We start from the raw sequence: 23,868 nt of genomic DNA, 5'->3' as shown, positions 1-23,868 counted from the left end.
AATGATTTTGGTTATTATTTGGTTATTAAATAGTACTCTTTGTTATTGGTTTCCTCACAGAGAAACATCCAAATGAGTGAATGATCCCTGACACTAAAGCCACTAAGACACTAGCCTATCTAGCCATTTTCCATGGTTTTCTTGATAATGACTTTGGTTATTATATAAAAAAAAATCATGTGAAATGTCTAGATATCAGCTTTTAAATCAACTCTTATGTGCTATTTTTGTTATTATCATTATATTTGTCCAAACAAATGTAGTTGTAGTAGAAAACAAGGGTGGTCTAATAATTTTTCCATGACTGTATTTGTTGTACAATGTTACAAACATACTCAAAAAGATTTCATATGCTTTATTGCCATCCTCCTCCTTGTAAACTATGTTCCAGTCTAGTTGAAGTAATTCACTCTTCACATCTTGTAAGCTTGCATTTGATTTTCTTCATCCATTTACTCTATTTTACAAGTTTAACTGCAAATTGATAATATTGGTAAGTGGTCACTAATGTATGTGTAATAGTATTCCATTAACAATGTTATTTTCCATATTATATATATTGTCAATCAACGTTTCATAGTGCGTTGTTACCTACTCGGCCTGGTTATCAGTGGATATAGAGTCATACTGTACATTGTTTCAATAAACTCATAAATCATTTTGTGCTTGTTTGGGTTCAACAAAACTATATTAAAATCCCCACAAATAAACATTACATTATCTTGCTTTAACTTGGAAAACATTCCCTCCAAATTATTTATTTTTAAAGTTGTAATATTTCTATAGTGACACATTCAGAATATCAGCTTTTAACCCCAGTCCTTATTTTTTAAGTAATGGAATCAGCAGACAAGTAAACATTTTTTTAAAAAATAAGAAAAGCTATATAGCTGTTTAACTGGTGCATCAGCTTAAATGTTATCAATGTGAAAATCTCACATACTGACCCTAAACTCCTAGTGAGCTGATGTTGGTCTATAGTACAGCATACCCATACATGCAGAATGGAAGATTAACCAGCAATGACTCAATAAAACACAAGCAGAACAAAAAAAACCCAAAACAAGTGCAAATAATTAAAGAACACTTAGAGACATGCATTTATATGACATATATATACAATAGTATCCCATTACACCTCCTTAAAATACATCATCCTCCCAGTGTTTTCAAAGGAATTAAATCAAACTCTCTCTGGATGCGTTGTGATACGAGCTTTGTTCTTTTTTGTGGTTGCTGGCCCAGCCCGGATACATCTGCATGCATGCGAGAACCCAACAAGTTAAAAGTGACGCCAAGGGACCCCCATAAGCATCCATATGCGTCACATTGGGAAAGACAATGAGAGCCTGTGTGGGCAATCTCTGCTCTGGCTCTAAAAAGAAATGCTCTGCATGCAGTGTACAGCACCTTTCATTGTCCCAAGGAAACCTTTAAAATACACCTTGCAGTTTTATGAGTGTCATTTTACCAGAATTTAATTGTAATTCCAAATAGATGTAAAACATATATTACAAAGCAATTCAAGAACATGTATGAGAGCATAACACACACAGACAATGAGTTGCTGCAACTAAGCGTGTCCACTACAGAGTTGGTCATTCCTGTCAAGACATTTGCAAGCAAGAAAAATAACAATTGATTCCTGCTGACAGCTTGAATAAGACAGTGTCTTTCTGGCTCACCTGTCTTTTTGTCAGAATCTGATTGTTTTTTATACAAATTCCATGACGACGGTACAAAGTGACAACCTGATGTTCTTTTGGAAAACAGTAAAACCATATCAGCCATACCAAGACAGGACATAAAAAACAAAGATTGACCAACACTCCAGATGAAGAAAGGTAAATTAGCCATGCGGCGAGACACAGGCTCAATCAGTGTCTGACATGCGTACAATGCAGTGTAAAGGACAAAACTTCCCAATGAGAGGTTAAATAGTGCCTTGAGCCACTGTCTAACTTGGGATCTTGGCTGCATCAAATAGAGTCCAACCTGAACTCCTGCCATGTAGATGGCTACATAGCCCACAACAGAGAATATGCCCTCCTTGTTGGCATGCAGGAAGTCCTTTTCTCTGTCGTTGTTGTGGATAATAAAAGCCTTCAGTCCTTCTGACGTCTCCAGAGCGAACTGATAAGATCCACTGATCAGGAGGGCAATTAGCCATGACTGATTGGCTGGTAGAATGGCCAAAAGCACAGTAGCCACAACTTTGACGATGGCAAGGGTGAAGAAAAAATTCCAATGGACGCCATATTCTGTCACATGCTCATGGTAGCTGGACATTTTGAGGCTAATTAGCCTTCCCATACCAAGAACAACCAAGGGCCAGACAGACAAGAGCTGCTTTGTGACATAATTCATCTTGGACCCGGAGATGTTCTTCCCCCGTGCCTCTGGGCAGACAAGGGCATTTGCGAAGACATACGCTCCTACTCCAAAGTCCATAACCCCTGTCCCATAGGTTTCAGTTTTAGCATATCGCCTTGGGAAGACCGCAAAGTCTACAGCAAGAATGCTGATTGCTGTTTTCACATTTACAAACACTCGAAAGATGGTGACAAAGGGAACCTGGCTGAATTGAACGTGACTCTGAAGAAAGGTGCTGATGGTGTTCTGTGGGTGTTGAGCAGAACGATTACTGTTGACACGATAGATATAGCATAACACACAAGCCGAAATGACAGTCAGGCTCAAGATGACCTGGTGAAGGACGCTGCTCAGAACCGTGCAGGACAGGACGAGGGGAAGGACAAGCACACTGAAGTCTAGAAGCAGATGAGTAATCTGTGGAAGTGGCAGCGGAAGAGTCCCTTTGGCCTGATAGTAGAGGGTCAAGATCAGTCCTCTGTTGATGAGACATAATGGGGTCAGAAATGAGCCCAGTGCCACCTCCTGCAGACTGGTCCCGTTGAGATTACTGACAAACGCTTCCTTCAGGTTCCTCTGAGACATGGCCTGCAAACATTCAAATTCAATACTTTAATACAGACACAAACCCAATGAATGTATCTATCAGTATCGGCATATACAGTCATGGAAAAAATGATTACACCACCCTTGTTTTCATCAATTTATTGTTAATTTTAATACCTGGTGCAACTAAAGGTAAATTTATTCGGACAAATGTAATAATAACAACAAAAATAGCTCATAAGAGTTTAATTTAGGCATTGATATCTAGCCATTTTTCATGGTTTTCTTGATTATGATTTTGGTTATAATCAAGAAAACCATGGAAAATGTCAGGCATTAAAATTCACAAGAAACTGAAGAAAACTAGGGTGGTCTAATATTTTTTTTATTTTTCCATGACTGTAATTTGATGGATATGCACTGTTACAAAAACTTTTTTCACATTACATAAAATGCAAAAAACAATGTTTGGGGTGATTCAGAAATTGTATTCGCTATGAATACTGTTTTTTTATTTAATGGTCAGCAATTGACTGATACTAAACATACAGCACATTTTTTAAAAATCATTCTTTATTTTCTCTGTTGTCATATAGATTAATGTAAAAAAAAAAAATATATACATTTTTAAAGTTATTTATTACAGAAAGTAGTCTTCTGGGTATTTTTGAATAGTCATATCAGTTTAAAATTGGTGCACTATACATACAAAAAAGGTCTACGTTCATTCTAGCGCTAAAATTCACTTTACCGGCAGCCATATTATTAATCAGTGATCTCTTTTATCCCCCTCTAAAATCACTAACAGCCTAACAGCATTAAAGTCCCATATCTGTCGGAGTCTATGCAGAGATAAGTACATAAATATGTTCAATAGATACATTGGACATTTAGGACAATATACCAACACGTACAGTGAATTTACAGGCCTATGGGTACAAGTATAACCTAGTTGCATCAATTACTCAAGTGTTGTTCCGAATTTCAGCTAAGCAGTCTTTGGTCGTTAGCTATTTATACCATATACTGTTTAAAATAGATCTATACCAAAAAACATTGGACACAGGATAAAATTTCACCACGAGACATTATTATTAAGTCATATTTAGGTTATAACCCATAATGCGACGTTTACGTATACGTTAACAAGGCAGTTGTGTGTCTAGGTATCAGTACTTACCATGAATTTGTATGTTAGGCTTTGGAAATACAGGTTCACAAAATACCTGTTTCACAGCATGCCTGCAGTAACATTACAGCTCATATACTTCCGCGTTCGGTCCCATGACGCATTCATAGGCAACTCGGATTTCTTGGAACTTCCAACCTAACCGGGATTTAAGTGTCTTTGGTTTCTTTCTAGCATCAAAAAGAATCTGCAAAACATCATTAAGACTAACCTTCCTTTAAGTATGTCATATTTATGACGCTCAAATAAAACTGATTTAGTATCTATCCTAATATCAATTGATTAAAAATAATTGAATGTGTGAAAACCGTACCCGTGTAATCCTTATTTATATACAGTCTATGGTGTAATCCTGAGCCAGCTGGGTCCGTGAAGCGTCAGGAAGAGGGCGGGAATAAGGTGGTGGTTTGGGAGTCTGGAGCCAGTCAAGGCAGGCAGCAGGAACACACGCTGGAAGTTGTCCTTCAGGAATTTGAAACAGTAATGGAAAATATTGAGGTTCAGAGGCACTGCAGTGTAGAATAACCTTAACTCGTCTTTAATAGAATATAGGCGTAGTTCCTAACTAAGGTTTTCAGTTGACTTTTAAGACGGACACGAAGGTAACGGTTAAATCAATGAGTTCTGCGGACAACCGTTGGAAAGGAGACCGACATGGAGGGAGGACGGTAAGTCAGGACAACTGGTCGTTTAGAGGTTTTTTTCTTCACGACATAAAAATGTAAAAGTTAATGATAAGTTATCTTGATAACGTGACTTGGAATATCTTTATCAATATGTTACGTTAACGGTTCTCAGATTTGATTGGTTGTTTCGTATTCAGACGCGTTGTAAAATGTTTTATGAGCCGAATAACAATACCGTCACTAACGTTTAATGCGCCAGGTAAAAATAGTCCCTACAGTGCGAGCAGTAAATGATGCCCAAACTTACTGTTTTTGGCAACGTATTCCCACCATACTTCACACACACACACACACACACACACACACACACACACACACACACTGAGGAACGTGGCTATTGTCAAATTTTTGTGGGTCCCTTTTAAATGTGCTAAGTTACTAAGTTGGCTTCTGTATTTTTTGTGGATAAGAATATTTAGATAATGCCTTACATTGGAGGAGTTGCCATTTTGCAAATATGGTCATGGAAAAAATATTAGACCACCCTTGTTTCCTTCAATTTATTGTTCATTTTAATGCCTGGTACATTTGTCTGGACAAATATAATGATAACAACAAAAATAGCTCATAAGAGTTTAATTTAAGAGCTGATATCTAGACATTTCCCATGGTTTTCTTGATAATGATTTTGGTTATTATCAAGAAAACCGTGGAAAATGTTTAGATACCAGCTCTTAAATTAAACTTTTATAAGCTATTTTTGTTGTTATCATTATATATGTCCAAACAAATGCACCTTTTTTTTTACCAGGCATAAAATTACATTCACCAAACTGACAGACTGTTGACTGGAGTTTGGTTTGAGAACATCAAGACAGGAAGAGGGTTACTGTAACAAGTGTTAACAAACGTATGTATTGTTCTTGTACATATGTATGATTTTTATACATACAGCATTTATTCTTCAGCCACTAACTGTTTTTAATTTCACAATTTATAACATGTAGGCTACTGTATGTGTTAGATATGTCAGGTGAATGTATTGTGTACCTGACTATTAATTGTATAGCATTAGGTATTAAATTAATGACATTAAGAATGTTTGCATGGTTTAAAATGGCCTTACAGATGGGATGTAGACGTAGGCTACCTGCCATTGGATTTAATCTGTCTGTACAAATTAAGTGCCTCAGACTGATGACAGTTGTCAGGCGGACTGCAGTTCCAGGCCATGTGATGGGATAAGGCAGTCTGAAGTGATTGTGACTGAATGAATTACACCTGACACGTTCATTCACCAGAGTGGTTCTGAATAAATTAGGGCTGTCCTCGAATAAAGAAATACTTTGTCGACTAATCGATTAGTTCATTTCAATGAAAAATCTGCAAAACAGTGTTTTTACTCCAAGAATTGTGCAAAAGCACCGCTTTAAATTGTATGTGTACCAGAGGTGTAAAACAACAGAAAACAACTAATTGACCAAATAAATTAGTTTATTTAGTTTATAAATGTACTTTATTACTAAAGTGTGTTATGTAATGATAAATACTTGATTTACATATGTAATCTCTATGATGTTTGACAGCTCTCTCAAAGCCAGGAATAAAAACTTGAACATTAAATTGCATAGAGATGGAATATTAGTGCTTCGTTTTTTTCCAGTTTTAGCTTTTCATGCAAAAATAAGGCAGTAGTATGGAGCTTGGGAATGTATCCTATTTAAAAAAAAAAAAAAAAAAAAAATACCGCCTTTGTCATCAGACTTGAAACCATGATGACATCAGAGGTTTGGGCATAGCTGTCTGGTTTCTGATGTCTGGAGAGCAACGTTTATGTTGTGCCCTGGATCGATATTAATAACAAATGCATGATGCATAAAAAGATTATCCTCCTCTCCCTGACTTTTTTTTAATCATCTTGCACTTTTCTATACTTAATGTTAAGGATATATTTTACATGTACTGTTGTTTCCAGCCACGGGCATTTACTTGGCTTGATTTACAAAGTATCAATCCACATTTTAAACACAACGTCATGTTTTGCCTCATTCGCAGGTGAAAGGATTCGTCCAGAAGGCCCGTTCTCCTCGTCCTTCTCTAAACGATTCACTGGAGGGAGAAGTTCAGGCCTTCCTCAGTGATGAAGACCAACTCCACACTTATGATGACCTCACCAAAGTCAACCCAGTGACCCCATCAACAGGTAACAAACATAATGTCATGGGCAGCTCTAGAGTCTCTAAATCACTTGACAAACACACGTTTCAGCTATGTGGCACCAAAGTCTTTTCACCTATCAAAAGTCTGTTATTCTGATCAACAATCAAGTACCCCTTCCACTTCATTTGATTGCATACATTTTGAAATCTCTACTGCTCCATGTGAGTGAGTGCTGAGTGATTCATATTTTGTATCAACTTTATTTACAAAAACATAGCCAGTGTGAGGCAGTGTTTTCCAACTGGTGTCACCTTGGATTGCATTATTTGCTGTGTATTGTGTAACCATGCCCAGATTAAAAATACAGGGGCGAGTTATAAAAAAAAAAGAGAGAGAGGGAGAGAGAAATGCTTGAATCACTGCTGTGTACACAAAGCGAGGTAACAGGTTTCGCTCCAGTGAACCAAGGGCACTATTTACTTTAATTACAAACACATACAAACTCACAACAGCACATTAATAATACCATAGGGCCATAGGTAAATATAAAGCATTTTACTTAAAGTAGATGTGTGCAACAATTTCTTTTCATCATCAGTCTTTTTTCTTGTCATTGTTCATCTTGATATAAAAATGCAGTGTCATTAGTATTATATAAGAAGAGATCAGTGTTTGTCATTATCTCCCGCAGGCATAAGCCTGGATCATGTATTTTGTTACGTGTGTGCGTATGTGTGCGCCCTCAGCTAATCTTACATGCTACGATCCGCCTAATATTTTTTGTGCACATTTCAGACTTGTGCTATGCTTATATACCTCTCGTGTTTGTGGTGGTTCAATATTTTTTATAATTGTTTTATACCATCATTGACTGCTGATTTCTAACCCCTCTTAACTGGCTTGTAGGGGTTACAAGTTATCAACAACTCATTCAGTATGGAAAAAGGCATTTCTGACAATCAGCTGGGCTAAAAACAAGCTTTACATAGTCTGTTGCAGGCCACATTTTGGCTGTGTCATGACTCAAAATCTGACATTCATTCGAAAGTTTGCCCTCATTTTGATCCAGAGCATCTGCAGATTATGTTGTAATTCCATACCCTATATGTTATGATCCAATAAAGCTTGGCCCAATATGAGATGAATAAATCCCTCTTTTTGTTGTCTTCACCACCATCTTGACTGTAAGGGAATTGGGACAGACAGCTGAGTGAGATTCAACTCTTTCTTGTTTGGTAGGAGAAAGGGAACCATCTGACGGAGATCTGCACTTTTCTAGTTAGAATTTTAGTTAATATTTGGTGGAGGTGGTGTTAGTTTCAGCCCAAGGAAGAAAACACAACAGTCCAGCTTATTAACAGCAGAGGTCAGGGCTTATGTTATTTTATATAGTCTCAGAATTTTATGGTGGAGAAACATATCTCATTTTAATGCTGTTCTCTTCTCTGGTGATCTCTTGTTCCTGCCTTGGGGGGGGGGGGGGTTATCATTATTTGCAAAATATTCGCTTGTCTGTGTTTTAGGGTTATTGATATTTAGAATTTTCTTCTGTTAGTGCTGAAATGCCTGCAGGCCAGGTACAGTGTCAGGGTGTTTTACACCCACGCTGGCTGCACCTTGGTGGCTCTCAACCCCTTCCAGCCGATCCCAGACCTCTACTCTTTGGATGTGATGAAGGAGTATCACTGTGCTCCTCAGCCCCAGGTATTTACCAAGTCTTCTCTCACTGTAATATGTATATTTCTCTTAAGGCATTTTAAAATTATCTTGGAAAAGGATGGATAGATAGGGGTGCATGGTGGGTGTGTGGTGGGTGTATTGTAAGGGATTGACTGTTGAAAAGGACTTTTAGGATTAAATCATGCACTAATGCACACTTTCAAAATGCAACTGGCATCACAAGTGAATCAATAAGTAAACTATGAACAATATTTCAAAAGTATGTTTGATTTTTACCAACTATCCAAAGTGCAAACATTAACCATGCCATTTTGTTGTCAACACATTACCTTCTTTCCGCGTCTGCCTCCTTTTTGTCAGCTTCAAAGTCAAACTCATTTACTCTGGAATAAACAGCATCTTAACAAGTCTGTATCTGTTTGCCATCAGGAGTTCAAACCACATATCTTTATTGTGGCAGAAGAAGCTTACAGGAACGTTCAGGGCCATCTGGAGCCAGTGAACCAATCCTTGGTGGTCAGCGGTGAGAGTGGTGCAGGAAAGGTAAACCATCACTTGGTGTGTCTATACGGAAGATAGTTGCCTGAACAGTGACTGCCTGACAGTTGATCTCTGGAGAAAACTACAATGAACAATTTCCAAAAAAACAAAAATGTGCTGAGAGCTATAACCATTTGATTAATTCATCAATTAATATAAAGTTAATCATTAACAATTTTGGTATGTAATTGATAATGTAAATCGTGTATCAAGTTAAATGCCAGACATTTTCTGTCAGCTCTCGCTATTTTTTCTTCATTTTTATACTAAACAAGTATAACGTATCATAACAGTTGTCATATGATTATTTATGGCTGTAAATAGGGTCACAGGATCAGCAGAAACGATCCTTAGTGGATCTGTGATTTGTTACTTTACAGACATGGACGTCTCGCTGCCTGATGAAATACTACGCTACAGTGGCGGCCTCCTCCTCAGTGGTCAACAGTCAGGACACGGTGGAGAGGATAGAGAGGAGGGTGCTGGACTCCAACCCCATCATGGAGGCTTTTGGTGAGATAACTGATAGCTGGTGCCTTGCAGTGGTGGAAAGTAACTAAGTACATTCACTAAAGTACTGTACTTAAGTACAGTTTTGAGGTACTTGTACCTTGTTACTTGAGTATTTCCACATATGTAACTTTATACTTCTACTTTACTACATTTTGAGGCAAATATTGTACTTTTTACTCCACTACATTTAGCTGACAGCTTAAGTTACTTTTCAGGAGACTTAACATAAAAAACATGATTAATTGAAAGTGATTATGCATATTTTCCTTTAATTAAAGAACATAACGGCATATAAAATAGTTAAAATTAGACCTTTAGAAAATTACAACACTGCTTACATAAATGCATCAACAAAAATAATCTAATAATATACAGCTCTGGAAAAATTAAGAGATCACTGCAAAATTATCAGTTAAGCTGGTTTTACTATTTACAGGTATGTGTTTGAGTAAAATAAACATTTTTGTTTCATTTATTATAAAGTGCTGATTACATTTGAAATTAAAATATTGCCATTTAGCATTTATTGTCAGAAAATGACAACTGGTCAAAATAACAAAAAAAAGATGCAGTGTTTTCAGACCTCAAATAATGCAAAGAAAACATGTTCATATTCATTTCTAAACAACACAACACTAATATTTTAACTTAGAAAGAGTTTAGAAATCATTATTGGTGGGATAATCTCAACCTTTTATCACAGCAGTGTTTTTTATAATCTACCTCATAAAATCAGATTTGGTTCAGGTGATCAGCTGATCAGTGTCTCATTAAGTAGAATGAGGAGGCTTGTGTTGTCCAACCAATCCAACCAACACTGAATGGACCGGCTGCCATAGATGTAGAGATGCTGATTTAAGAAACATTTTTTTCGTATTCGTTGTATTTAGAATATATTTAACAATCTGAGTGGGTCCATTCTGCATAACGAGTACTTTTAATTTTGATACTTTAAGTACATTTTGATGCTGATACTTGTACTTTTACTTCAGTAAGTTTTGAATGCAGGGCTTTTACTTGTAGTGGAGTAATTTCACAGTGTGGTATTAGTACTTTTACTTAAGCAAGAGATCTTAATACTTCTTCCACCAATAGTGCCTTGTTAATGTGAAATGAACCTGTGGACAGTCACTCATGAAAACACTGTATCCTCCATGTAGGAAATGCCTGCACGCTGCGAAACAACAACAGCAGTCGCTTTGGGAAGTACATCCAGCTCCAACTGGACAGGTAACTACTAACCACTGATCCTGCTGCACTTTGTTCTGTTCATCAGTACATGTGAACTGTCAGCTGAATCTGTTCAACATGTTATTTTTACATGAAGGTGTCAGCTGTTAGTGGGGGCGTCTGTGCAAACATATTTGTTAGAGAAGACCAGAGTGTCCTGCCAACCGGCCAGTGAGAGGAACTTCCACATCTTTTATCAGGTCAGTTATCCACTGTGCATTCTTTAAAAAAGTTGTTCTGAAGAAATATTTTCTGTGTTCTGTATGGGGGATCTCAATAAATTAGAATATGATGGAAAAGTCCATTTCCAGTAGTTCAAGTCAAATAGCCCCAACCACGTATTGGGTCATAAAGATGGACATACTTTTCAGAGGCCAACATTTCCATATTAAACATACTTTTTAAAATTGGTCTTTTTTATATTACTTTTTTTTTAGACACTTTTAGGTCTTCATTAAATGTAAGACATAATCATTATAATTAGAAGAAATTAAATAAATTAAGACATGAAATGTTTCATTCTGTGTGGAATGGATCTATATAATGTGTTATTTCTACTTTTTGAATTAAATTACTGACATGAATACACTTTTCTATGATATTCTAATTCATTGAGATGCACCTGTAAATGTTTTGGTGAATTTTTACTTTTTTTCACTACCTGGGATATGTTGATAATTTGCAACAAATAGATTTTGATGGGGTGTTTTGTGAAGTGTCAGAATATAAAAAGACTCCCATGTATGACAAAAATGTCCCATTTCTACCAAATGATCTGGTTGAAAATAGCAAAAGCTACAAATGCTGTATAACATTTTTTTTTTTTTTTTTAAAGGGAACATTTTTGTCATTAAGGGTTTGAGTGTCAGTATTTTGGCTACACAGTTTAGACTTATTATAGGAGTTGAGGTTGAAACATCAAAATTCAGGGATAACATATAAAATATATGCTATATGCAATAACATAGATCCAAAGTGATCGCTTTAAAAAAGCCAAAAATGCTGCTTGTGACGCCCAAGGGAGGCTGCACAAAACTATATGTGGTCTTTTAGTTTTATATTAACACATTCATATGTGAATAAGATGTAAATGCTAAGAGCATATTGTTTTTCTAGATGATGAAAGGAGCCACAGATGAGCAGAGAAAGGAGTGGAAGATGCAACGTGACCAACGTTTTGTGTGGCTGCCTAATTTGGAAAAAACAGTGGAGGGTTGGTCTTTATTTCTCATGTTTATTGGACACATTTTTTTGTCTTTTATTCTATACATTTTGTTTGATTCCCACTAGTAACTAGTCTTCATTTTGTGTTTTATAGAGGATTGTTTCGATGAGACTGTCGAGGCGATGGTTCATCTGGGCATTCATGCAGAAAGGCAAAGAGAAATATTCAGGGTAAAGCACTCATCATCAGTAACACTTAAAATTAGATCCCTCTCTTTAGCATTTACAAACTCTATCTAAATATTGAATGACTAGTTTATATACTATGATTATAGATATAAGGACAATTTAAAGTGCATTTATTAAATGTTTAGATACTGTTATGGATGCTAAAGTAGATAATTATTTTGTGTATATGTTTTAATCATGTAAGCATGGAATTTAATTTCTCTGTTTGTTGTAATACATTACAGATATTGGCAGGGATTCTGCAGTTGGGGAATGTGAATTTCTCCTCTACAACAGACGAATCACAACCTTGTAACCTCGATGAACAATCCAAAGGTACTGGATATGATTTTGTTTAAGATATTTAATCAACTCTTATCAATCGCTTCCAACTATTGAGTGCTAAAAATCTCCATTATTTAAACATTTAAGACTGGCATGGGCAGAGAATTCTTCTTATTTATTTTGAAAGATACATACAAATTGTGCTTTCATGTGTCATGCAGCTGGATTAAAGAATAAATTAGATGACAACCCCACTCCCTTTCAACATATATGAAATATGTAGTTAAAGACATTTCTTTGAAGTGGGGTTGTGTGAAATAATCATGTATTACCTACAGTAGATGGCAGTTTGGAGAAACAGGCAGGAGCACCAGCACAGAAACTGACCATAGATAATTTCCCTACAGGTGCATCTCAATAAATTAGAATATCATAGAAAAGTTTATTTAATGTCAGTAATTCAATTCAAAAATTGGATTAATAAAAAAAAATGGAAATAACACATTATATAGATCCATTACGCACAGAATGAAACATTTCATGTCTTAGTTTATTTAATTTCTTCTAATTATAATGATTATGGCTTTACATTTAATGAAGACCTAAAATTCAGTGTCTTTAACATTGGTCTTTTGTAATATTCAAATTTTTGAAAGTATGTTTAATATGGAAATGTTGCCCATCTATATGCACTCAATACTTGGTTGGGGCTATTTGACTTGAACTACTGGAAATGGACTTTTCAAACAAACTAATATATTGAGATGTACCTGTAAAGAGGGGGAAATGTGAATCTGTTGTAGAGATGATTTAGGTCGTCTCTTCAACCTCAGCATTGACAAAATACCAAAGCTTAGCAATGTTCACCTGAAAAACATCACTGAAACGGAAACAAAAAGGACTCACTGCTCTGCTTGCATCGCTGCTGCCCTCTGTCATATCCAAACTCAAACTGCTGTTTTTATACATTCAAATACAGGAACACCAGAGCCCAGATTTGTATATTAATAGCATAATAATAACATTTTAAGAATGTGCGCACTTGATGCATTCTTCAGACCGGGTGCACACACGGTTTTAGCTGAGATAGCTGCAAGTAATACGAAGGTGAACATGAAATATCATGTGAGAGATAGAGCTTTATATTAAAATGTTTTTAGCTTTGTTTGACAATTTCAATGATTGCGTAGCATCAGGTAAAATTATTTAATTTTCTAATCTAGTGAACCATGGCAGCTTTACTCATCATTAGGGTTGCAAAATTCCAGGAACCTGTATACAGCCCCACTTCATAAAAGTCAGAACTGTCCCTTTAACAGCCTTCCTCTCCTGCCTCTCCTGTGTTTCAGACGTCTTGCAGAAGGCTGCTGAGCTGCTGTGTGTCCCTGCTGAGGAGCTTCACATGTGTCTAAGAGTGAGGACGTTGAAGGCGGGGAAACAGAGCGTGCTTAAGCCCTGTTCTCAGGCAGAGTGCAGCATGAGGAGAGACTGCCTGGCCAAGGTCATCTACGCCCAGTAAGAATGAGGATTTGATCATAATCCAACAGGGCTACGTGATAACATTATGTGGGAAGGACTGATCATGCAGGAACTTGTTTTTGACCTGAGACCAGGTTGTTCTTAAACACTCCTTTCCACCATACGCTCAAAGGTGTAACCATCATGGCCTTTTGTTTACAATAAACAGAGAGATAGATGTGTTTATAATTACAGGCTGTGTCTCTGAAAGTAAAAATAAGAGTTTCTGTTTTTTTTCCCAACAGATTATTTGAATGGCTGGTTACTTTCATCAACAACAGCATATGTGCAGACAAATCCACATGGTGTAACTTCATAGGTAACAGCATTATCGTCTTTTTTCATTGCATATGAATACATACTGTACATACATACTATTTATATATTTTTCCCAGTTTCTTTTCATCAGCCCACACATTTCTCTCCTCTCTGTGATCTCTAGGAGTTTTAGATGTGTACGGGTTTGAGTGTTTCAAGACCAATAACCTGGAGCAGCTGTGTATCAACTACGCCAATGAGAAACTGCAGCAGCACTTTGTGGCTCATTATCTCAAAGCTCAGCAGGTATCTCTATCAGTTTTCCATCTCCATGCAGAGATCTCATGAGAGCCGTAGTTTCTCTGCTAATTATGTCGATGCGGAGGCCTCAGACATTCAGGAGGCTTCTTCATTCTGCATGAAATGTCTGTGGATTGTAAAAAGAACATGTCTTACCTTGTATAATATGAAAATTGTTTTTGAAGGGTTCTTTTTAAAAAAAAAAAATCCTATTTTTTTCTGTTTTAAATCATTAATATTATTGTGTATATTTTATTTATTTCTTTATTGCAGGTAATGTCAATCAAACTGGTATTGGGTGTATTGACAAGATATCAATTTTTTTCCTTTCCTTAAACATAACAATTTTCATTGATCACTCAAGTGAAAAATCCATCAAACTGGTGTAAAAACCCTGCAAAGAATGTTTTTTATTTATCTTTGCAAATTCAATTAATTCATATGTACTTGAATATTTATTTTTACCTCTTCTTTTCCCAGGAGGAATATGTATCAGAGGGGTTGCAGTGGTCCTTTGTCAAATATCAAGACAACCAGAGCTGCCTGGACCTTATAGAGGGAAGCCCCGTCAGTGTGTTTTCTCTTCTTAATGAGGTATGCAAGTCTTTTTATTTCTATTTCTATATTATTTTTGTTGAATTATCACATTGATATTGTTGAAAACATCTTGCATAATCTGCACACCAACAAGCAAAAAAACAGGACACACTGAGTATTACTGTTTAAGGTGCATAGTTAAAGCAATCATAACAGAACAAACATGAGTAAAACATTTAAAAATATGTACTGAGCTAAAACAAGGAGGTGTGACGTAAGAAATAATTATAAAAATAAAAAATGACCACTGAAAATGCTACAAAAGTTTTAGGCGAGGTAGATAGTATGTCTTGCACATATTTATTGTATTGCATGTCAGTTTTATTGCACATTTTAATGAATTTATCCTGTGTGGGCGTTGAGAGCTCTGACAGCCCAGAGAAAGAAGCTGTTTTTCATACTGCTAGTTCTGCATTTTAGGCTTCTGTACCTCCTCCCAGAGGGCAGCAGGCTGAACATGTGGTGACCTGGGTGGAGGTGGTCACAAGCAGTATTTTATGTTTATCTGTTGTCAGTGGAGGTTGAGAACTTTACCTGTCCTATAGGAGAGTCGTCTTAACCGAGCCTCAGACGCAAAAACGTTCAGGGTTCGTTTGGAGAAGGAGCTCGGGGATAATGCCAACATCAGCTGGGACAAGTTCAGCAAGGAGCCACACTTCACTGTGGCTCACTACGCTGGCAAAGTCAACTACCAGATACAAGGGATGGTGGAGAAAAACAAGGTGTGTATGTCTGGAAAAAATGTTTTAATTGTGTTCAGGAAGTTGACTACAGATCCTTCCACTCATCATCCGCATGCTGGATTCTGTGTTTTAGGACCCAGTGCCACCAGAGCTCATCAACCTGCTCCAGAAGTCTGACAACCCCCTGCTTCACCAGATCTTCACTGACACAGAAACTGACACCCAAACTACCAAAGGGCTCAGTAAAGTTACTGTGGTCTCCAAGTTCAAGGTGGGAGTGACGTAAAACCTTTATCACCACTATTAGCTTGTCGGGGCCTGTAGAGCTCCTCCTGGGAAGGTTTAGTCACGGTGCTGACGAAGTTCTTGTGTGACTGTAGAACTCTCTGGAGAGCCTGATGAGCATCCTCCACAATACAACTCCTCACTACACCCGCTGCATCAAACCCAACCCAGACTGCAAGCCGCTCACCTTCAAGAAGGAGGAGGTAGATGTTCTTTTCTTCAGCAGTGACACAATAGCCCCTTTCATAGTGCTGTTTCATGCCGGGACATTTACGGCTCTGTAACGTCTCGCCTCCACTATGAATGCACCCGAAGCGGGATGCTGGGATCAAATGATCCAACCAATTTTCCACCTCCAGAGGTAGTCACAGAGGCGGAAAATTGGTGGGACTGTTGGAAGCGGGACCTGAATGGGACATCCCGGCAAGGCGGAATATTTGATGTCATGTGTGACGTCTAACACACACCTCCCACTTGGTCCGACAGTCATCCAATCACTGTTCACTGCTGTCGCCGCCGCTAACTGTGCACAGTGTCCGCCGCTTGTTGTAAACGAACGGAGGTCACTAAGTGAACACATGTTGCTGCAGCACGTACATACTGTACTGCTACAGAGCTAACTGATAGCCTGTTAGCACTGTGCTACTGCACAGCACTGCTGCTGCTTTGTTTCACATCACTATCGTTTCCTCCCACCTCGTTCTGCGACGCCGTACTGTTCTATGAAAGGGCACGAATATCATCCTTCGCAGGATAACTATGAGCGCCCTAAGTTGAAAAGCCGGCACAGATCTTTTCGGCAATATAGTGGGACATTATATGGCACTATGAAAGGGGCTTATGACAAGCATGAGAGGCAATGCTTTCTATTTCCACAAGCATGATATGTTATAATGGTTGTTTCCTGTCTTCTGTCAGGTTATCACGCAGTTGGAGGCCTGTGGGATTGTGGAGACTATTCATATTAGTGCTGCTGGATTTCCAATAAGGTGAAAAATATTTTCATTGTTTTTTTGTTTAGAATAGATATAGAACATTCCCCTGACAAAGAACCTCTCCAAAATAACAATAAATAATAAAATAAGTATAAGAAATAAGGAAGGGGGCATTTGCAGAAGAGCAGTTACAGATAGACATAACTATATCATGTCTGCTAGTCCACCATTATAATGTCACAGTTTTGCTACAACAGCACGTCTCAGTTGTTACATACCTAGGTACAGTGCAACACAAGTCAACCTGTGTGTCAATTGTCAGTCACAGACCAAGGTTATAATAGTTTTTGATTTTTTTATATTTTTATTTAGTTTCCTTTCTGAATTTTTGTTTTCAAATCAGTTAGCTTTAATTCGTTTTTAGAGTGGGTTATTTTTTTTGACAATGCTTAGTTTTAGTTTAGTTTTTATTAGTTTTAGTGTTTTTTTGTAATGGGGTATTTGTTGGGTGCGAGATTAAAAAAGGTAACAATAAATGTTGCCTTTATTTCCTTTGTCTTATCCATCTGAGCCTCAATAAGGTTATTAACTCTTGCAGCTCTGGGTGTTTTGAATTTCGGTTCAAGTGAAGTGCTGAACTTTTTGAAGGCAATCGACTCACATAGTCATGTAGACATCCCAGTCGAAAGAAAACAAAGGAAATTTTCACTATAATTTTAGTTAGTTTTAGTTAGTTGTCGTTGTTTTTAAAACTCAAATAAATCAATTCTAGTTTTCGTTAACTATAATAACCTTAATGCAGACTTGGAGTTTTTAGTTTCATTGTGTAAACCTGTTTCTCCTTTTAATAAACTCTTAATCATAATATATATTAATATACATATACTTTGTTACTGTTGGATTTTGTTTGACTTGTCATTTCTGTCGTACAGAATTCCTTTCAAAGGCTTCATGCAGCGTTATGGACTGATTGCAAAATATTCAGATTTCAAGTCAGGAAGTCATCGTGTTGGTAAGTACAGTTTGTTGCAGGATCAGTGTAAGGTAGATTTTGGCACGTTAACAGGATAAAGAGTGATTATATTTCCTCTCTTCAGGTCTGCTGGTTTATTCATCTTTCCCTTCATTAGCCCTCTTAGTAACTGTGATCTCTCTACTCTCCTGGGGTCTTTCAATTTGGTGTATAAAAAAGGACTTTCTAACAAAATTTGCAACTTCTTATGAACCTTCCAGGTAAATGCATGCTCCTCTGACTATCAGAGCTTGCTTTGCATGTTGTTTTTCTTGTTCAGTGTATGCTTGAACAAATATTCATCTTAACACACTCAGTTCAGCTGCTTTTGGCAATGTGGGTCTGTCTGTATGTCAGTCTGTTTTCCAGACTGGATATGTCAACAACTATTAGATTGCAATTTAATTTTGTTCCTAGTTTCTGTTTGTTCGTTCACTGTGGAGGCAGGCGTGAAAAATGTTTAAGATTTCAAGATGGACCAGACCTCCAGTCTGGTGGTCCCCCACACCATGAGATCCCATTGTATTTTTCCTGTAATTGTATAAATCTATATTAGCTTATTTTAGCATGCTCACACACTAAGATTTTGAACATGGTTAACATTATACCTGCTAAAGATAAGCATGTTAACATTGTTGTTAGCATTTAGCTGAAGTGCAGCCCCACAGATCCACATGCATGGCTGTTCACTTGTATGAATGTTTGAGGCACGTGCTTACTAATCCTGAATACTGCCAAATATTATCAGGTTTGAGAGATTTATTGAATTCAGAGTAATCACATGAGTGTCTGTGGAAACTGTGCTGTTGTTCCTGATTGATTTATTTGTGCTCTCATGCTTCCCCTGTTTCAGCCTCACTGATTGACATACTGTTAAACTAGGGAAGTCCATTTATGCCACTAAGAGAAAAAAATATATGAAAACTGAGACACTGAGAAGAATAATGACTTGGTATCTCAAAATAATGAGGAACTTTCTTAGAAGATACAAACTCATTATTTTTGAGATACTTATAAATTGCTTTAAGAAGATTTCTCATTATTTTTAGGATACTAGCTCATTATTTCAGGAAATCTCATTACTTTGGGAAATTTCTCATTATAATGATTTTTTTTCACACTGGCAGATATGGGCTTCGATACGTGAAAAGTGGATCTCTAGACAGTTTGGAGTGCTGTACTGCTGACACTTGAATTATGTCTCTAGTGCTTCGCTCTAATTCAAATTCCTCTCTGTCTCAGATGTGGAGGCTGGCAGTAACTACGTCCTTCGGCAAGAGGTGGAGAAGATCCTCAGTGTTGTATTACAGCACAAGCCGTCTGACCCCTCGCACAAAGTTAACGGTGAAAAACGCAACTCATGGGTGCACTGCGGAAGGACTAAAGTTTTTCTCACCCAGTCGATGGTCAGTCACTTATATACACAGCCATCCTCTCACAGACATTTGTGTGTTTAACTCAGAACAGAAGGCTCGGGTGCTTTTTTGAGTACTGACCTACCTGGCTATTGTCTCACAGCTAGATTTGCTGGAGGATCAGAGGAAGAAGATCTTGTCTCAGTGTGCCTTCTCCATTCAGTGCTGCTGGCTGCGGTACCGGTGCCGCAGACGCCGCGCCCGCCAGCAGTCTGCTACTGTGATCCAAGCAGGTAAACTCATAATGCCCTGGCCATCCATAAAACTCTGTGGCCTCACTCCCGCTGAGTCTGCTGCTCTGACCTGACCGTCTGGCCAACAGGAAGCAGCAGGCGGATGTCTGTACACTGTGTTTGCAGGCTGACACTGTTTATGTCTGTGAAAGCAACAGAAGCTGCCACAGCAGCTCATCTGATTAACTGTTATTAAGAGATGTTCTTCTGACACTTCAGTCTGAATAGGGCATGTAAACATGTGTCTCCACAATGCACAGACTGAATTTGCAGAAGGAATGGCTTGGTCAGATGCTGAATGTGTTTGTTGCCTCCTGCAGCGGTGCGGTCCTGGCGGGTCAGGAGGCAGGTCCGCTGCTGGAACAGATCAGCTGCAGTCATCCAGAACACCTGGAGGAAGTGGAGGGTGAGATTTGGAAAGAATACATATTGCTTTTTTTTTTTACATTGATCAATTTTATTTGTTTTTTTTTTCAAACAGCATAAAACAAAGTGACATAGAAAACATAATAACATACATAAGTGTAAAAAAGAGCTTGGATGATAAACTGTTTGTGTTAATTTCCAAGAAAAGGAACAGAAAACGAAAATAAAGTATACAGTCATGGAAAAAAATTATTAGACTACCCTTGTTTTTTATTTATTTCTTGTTCATTTTAATACCTGGTACAACTAAAGGTACATTTGTTTGGACAAATGTAATGATAACAACAAAAATAGCTCATAAGAACTGATATCGAGCTATTTGCTGTTTTCGTGATAATGATTTTTTTGTTATTATCAAGATAACCAGTGAAAATGGCTATATATCAGCTCTTAAATTAAACTCTTATCAGCTATTTTTGTTGTTATCATTACATTTGTCCAAACAAATGTACCTTTAGTTGTACCAGACATTAAAATAAACAAGAAATTAGAGAAAACAACAATCATTTTTTCCATGACTGTATGTATGTACAATATGCATAACCATATACTGACATAAACATGTATTTAAACATACACACATGCACTCATACATTGTTTTTGCATACTTGTACCATGCACAGTACAAGAAATGTACACAATACACAAAATATCACAAGGTTACACAGATTTAACATGCACAAAGTATCAGATTGAATTATTGATTTTTTTTTTCTTCCTTCCTTGTGTCTTGGGATGATTAATAAAACTGTCCCACCTATTGATTATGAAGCTCATGCATGTCTTTAACAAGCTGTTTGCTAACAAATTAAATGAGACTGCAGAGGTTGTCAGGACAGTAAACGTCATCATCCGCCTAGTGGTGGCGACAATAAAAACATATCAAAGTAATCTGAATCTGGCATTACCTTTCATCTCTTGGTGATTATATTTACGCTTAAAAAATCCAAAGTGGTGCTCTTTTGTGCAGATTGTGCTAAATGTGTAAGTATCATAAACTTTTGTTTGCCACAGAGCTTATTTTCTGATCCAAAATCCAATACAAAAATCCTGTTGGCTTTTTTCAAGTGCACGAGGCTGATAATAACTTTCAGGCTGGCCTACAAAAATACATGACCCCTGCAGCACCGTAGGAGAGCAATGCTAAATCTCTCCAGTGACCACAAATAGCCGGAGTTATGGATAATCTGTAATTGAGTTTTGTTCTTTGGGCAGACACTGTTGAAATCCTTGGCTGAGGCAGAACTGGATGATGCAAAGGACCTTGTGGAGGAGGAAGTGCCAGTCCTGAGCCCTGTGATCCGGGCGCGGGGCTCCGTGCAGCTGTCCTCCATCCCGGAGCCTGTCACAGTGCGAGGGTGGCCCATGGGCCTGGCTCTGGCCTCGGCCCCCTCCATCACCATGTCTATGACAGCCACTGGCTTCCAGAAGATGATGTCTGTGATGGCCTCCCTCAACCTGCCCTCCAGGAGAGGGGAGTATAAGGTGAAGACCAACCAGTACTCCGAGGAGCTAGCCTCCATACGGGCTCAACCCAAGGTGAGGGTTCTCTTAAAAGTCCCACCAAGTTCTAGAAAACAAATGTTATATTTATGTAATTATTCTATTTTTAGTCATTAAGTCTTTTACTGGACTTGTTAAGTAAAGTCATGATATTGTCAAACATTCAATAATCAGTATAAGTAATGCCTATACGTCCTCCTGTGGTAAACCATTATTTGAATGTCATCTTGTAATAATCAGTGTGCTACTGTATTGCTCCTCTGAAAAAATGCTAACTTTTAAACTCGATAGAGTAGATTTTTAGACCTGTGGTTCTCAACAAGATGACAAAGGGTTCCCACAAAAATGGGAATTTTTTTCTTCACTATTTTTTGTCTATAGGGAGTCTAATTTGAATGACTATTGTGATGATATGGTCATTTGAGATTTTTTTTTCTACTCAGGGATCTGTAAAGCTGCACTGTCAGCAGTCTCCACTCCTCTATGCTGACAGGCGGCCAGACATGAAGAGTGACGTGACGGGGTTCAATGCCATCCTGCTGGAGAAGACATTATAAGAGTTTGCAGAACACTACAGGCTGATTTCATGGACACAGACTCAGGACAATCTCTTGTAAGAAAGTGTTTTTCTACAGTGAATCTGACACAGAGGGAACACACCTGCTATTTTATATTTATCAATTTGCTCCAACTTTTGTTAAGAATGCCAAAGATTATGTCAGTCAGTCAGCGACCTGTCCAAAAACACTAACCACTGACCCGTCACATCTGGGAAAAGACATAATCAAAGAATGAATGAATGAATGAATGGGGTGTGAGTAATGATTATGATGATGTCACGGCAGGATAAGGCAAACAGAATCATGTTTTGTGGCTGAAATCACATAGCACATAGTTAGCACCTTTTTTAAACAGAGGAATTGTTGCCATCTGACTGTTGAACAAAGCATTGGGCCTTTTGACGAGTGCCTTCCTTAAAATCTACACTCAAATCACAAATGGGCTGATAGTATATGTATTTATTTCAGGGTGATTATTTATGTGATTTTATAGATGTATTTTGGGTGTAAAAACACGGGTCAGATGCAGATATGATGCCATCTGACATTTATTTTGAGTGTGATTTATGCTGAGGCTGAGTGGGGGAAAACAGTAATTATGTAAGTATTGCACATGTAAAGCACATATTGCACATTAAAACCTAACACCTGCTCACACACAGCACCAGATGCACATGAACAAGCAGACATCTCTTCAGTGAAACAGGGAAAGGATGAACCCAAGTTTATTCAAATTGCTGCTCGTCGTTGGATAAACGTTATTATCTAATATGCACGTCTGTAAAATATTTGACTGAAACACTTCCTTGTTGGATTTTTAATCTGCTGCAGTCCAAAGCATTAATGCAAGTACTGTATAACATACCAAAGTCTTTTTACATGAGTGTGTCATGAGAACAAACATGTTATTATAGGCATTATTTGACTTTAATCATATTTTATAATATTCAAAACAGGTTTTTACTATAAGTAACGTTACAAAACATTATTCATGTAACCTAACACTGATGTTTATCATTCTAGCTTTTTACAGGGACAGCTCTGTTGCATATCTTCATTTACTCACCATTTCATTTTTCCCAGCTATAGATTTACTGAAATGGCATTATAAGTTTGTAATTTGACATCTATGTACTGTTTTGCCAGTGATACCAAGGGATTAATGTACACTTGAAATATGTCCGGATTTAAATGGCTGTTTTGTAGAAATAAATGTCAGTGTTATAAATTTGTGTATGAATGTATGTTTAATGCAGTGGTTCTCAAACTTTTTTGGTCATTCCCCACTTTGGACAAGGGGGAATTTTCAGGCCCCACCTGCCCCCATCGCCCCAACACAATGCTAATGAAATACGCCAAGCTGAACATTCCCAAATAACATGTTGTAACTACATTTTAACTCAATAACCTCAAATTAAACCAAGTTCACTTACACTTGGTATAATGGCCACAGATGGGATTTGGGGGGGGGGGGACAAAATTAAAATAACATTATACATAAAAATTAAATAACATAAAATATATTCACCTATAAGGCCTCAAAAGGCTTTTATTTTACATTAAGCCTACTTCAGGTAAGAGCAAAATGTTTCTTATTATTGTCAGGCTA

General features: G+C 37.5%; 2 protein-coding genes across 2 annotated transcripts; one reads left to right on the top strand and one right to left on the bottom strand.

The window, feature by feature from the left end:
• Window positions 1-1,097: 1,097 nt before the first annotated feature.
• pigw (phosphatidylinositol glycan anchor biosynthesis, class W) lies at window positions 1,098-4,226 on the bottom strand. Its single transcript, XM_059351686.1, has 2 exons — window positions 4,100-4,226; window positions 1,098-2,961 (listed from the first exon to the last, which is right to left on the bottom strand). The coding sequence occupies exons 1-2, from the start codon at window positions 4,100-4,102 to the stop codon at window positions 1,468-1,470; spliced, it is 1,497 nt and encodes a 498-aa protein (XP_059207669.1). The 5' UTR covers window positions 4,103-4,226; the 3' UTR covers window positions 1,098-1,467.
• A 323-nt stretch (window positions 4,227-4,549) lies between these two features.
• On the top strand, window positions 4,550-23,486 carry LOC131987134 (unconventional myosin-XIX). The gene is made up of 24 exons (XM_059352297.1): window positions 4,550-4,776; window positions 6,790-6,937; window positions 8,450-8,598; window positions 9,004-9,117; window positions 9,495-9,627; window positions 10,788-10,857; window positions 10,955-11,057; window positions 11,974-12,070; window positions 12,176-12,252; window positions 12,495-12,585; window positions 13,884-14,049; window positions 14,298-14,371; window positions 14,495-14,616; window positions 15,091-15,204; window positions 15,753-15,929; window positions 16,024-16,161; window positions 16,271-16,378; window positions 17,094-17,164; window positions 18,043-18,122; window positions 19,365-19,528; window positions 19,641-19,770; window positions 20,091-20,176; window positions 21,412-21,735; window positions 22,143-23,486. The coding sequence occupies exons 1-24, from the start codon at window positions 4,726-4,728 to the stop codon at window positions 22,254-22,256; spliced, it is 2,901 nt and encodes a 966-aa protein (XP_059208280.1). The 5' UTR covers window positions 4,550-4,725; the 3' UTR covers window positions 22,257-23,486.
• The last annotated feature ends 382 nt before the right edge of the window (window positions 23,487-23,868 follow it).

The sequence above is a fragment of the Centropristis striata genome, chromosome 15, assembly GCF_030273125.1.
Source record: "Centropristis striata isolate RG_2023a ecotype Rhode Island chromosome 15, C.striata_1.0, whole genome shotgun sequence".
Taxonomy (NCBI): Eukaryota; Metazoa; Chordata; class Actinopteri; order Perciformes; family Serranidae; genus Centropristis; species Centropristis striata.
The sequence above is the reverse complement of the archived record's forward strand: the minus strand, read 5'-3'. Positions and strand labels throughout refer to the sequence as shown.

Excerpts from the sequence above, each read along its gene's own strand:
- LOC131987134 (XM_059352297.1), top strand. The coding sequence starts at position 4,726 with ATGAGTTCTGCGGACAACCGTTGGAAAGGAGACCGACATGGAGGGAGG. Across the intron at positions 9,118-9,494 it reads GTGAGAGTGGTGCAGGAAAG|ACATGGACGTCTCGCTGCCT; the intron begins GTAAACCATCAC and ends GTTACTTTACAG. Across the intron at positions 16,162-16,270 it reads CTGTGGTCTCCAAGTTCAAG|AACTCTCTGGAGAGCCTGAT; the intron begins GTGGGAGTGACG and ends GTGTGACTGTAG.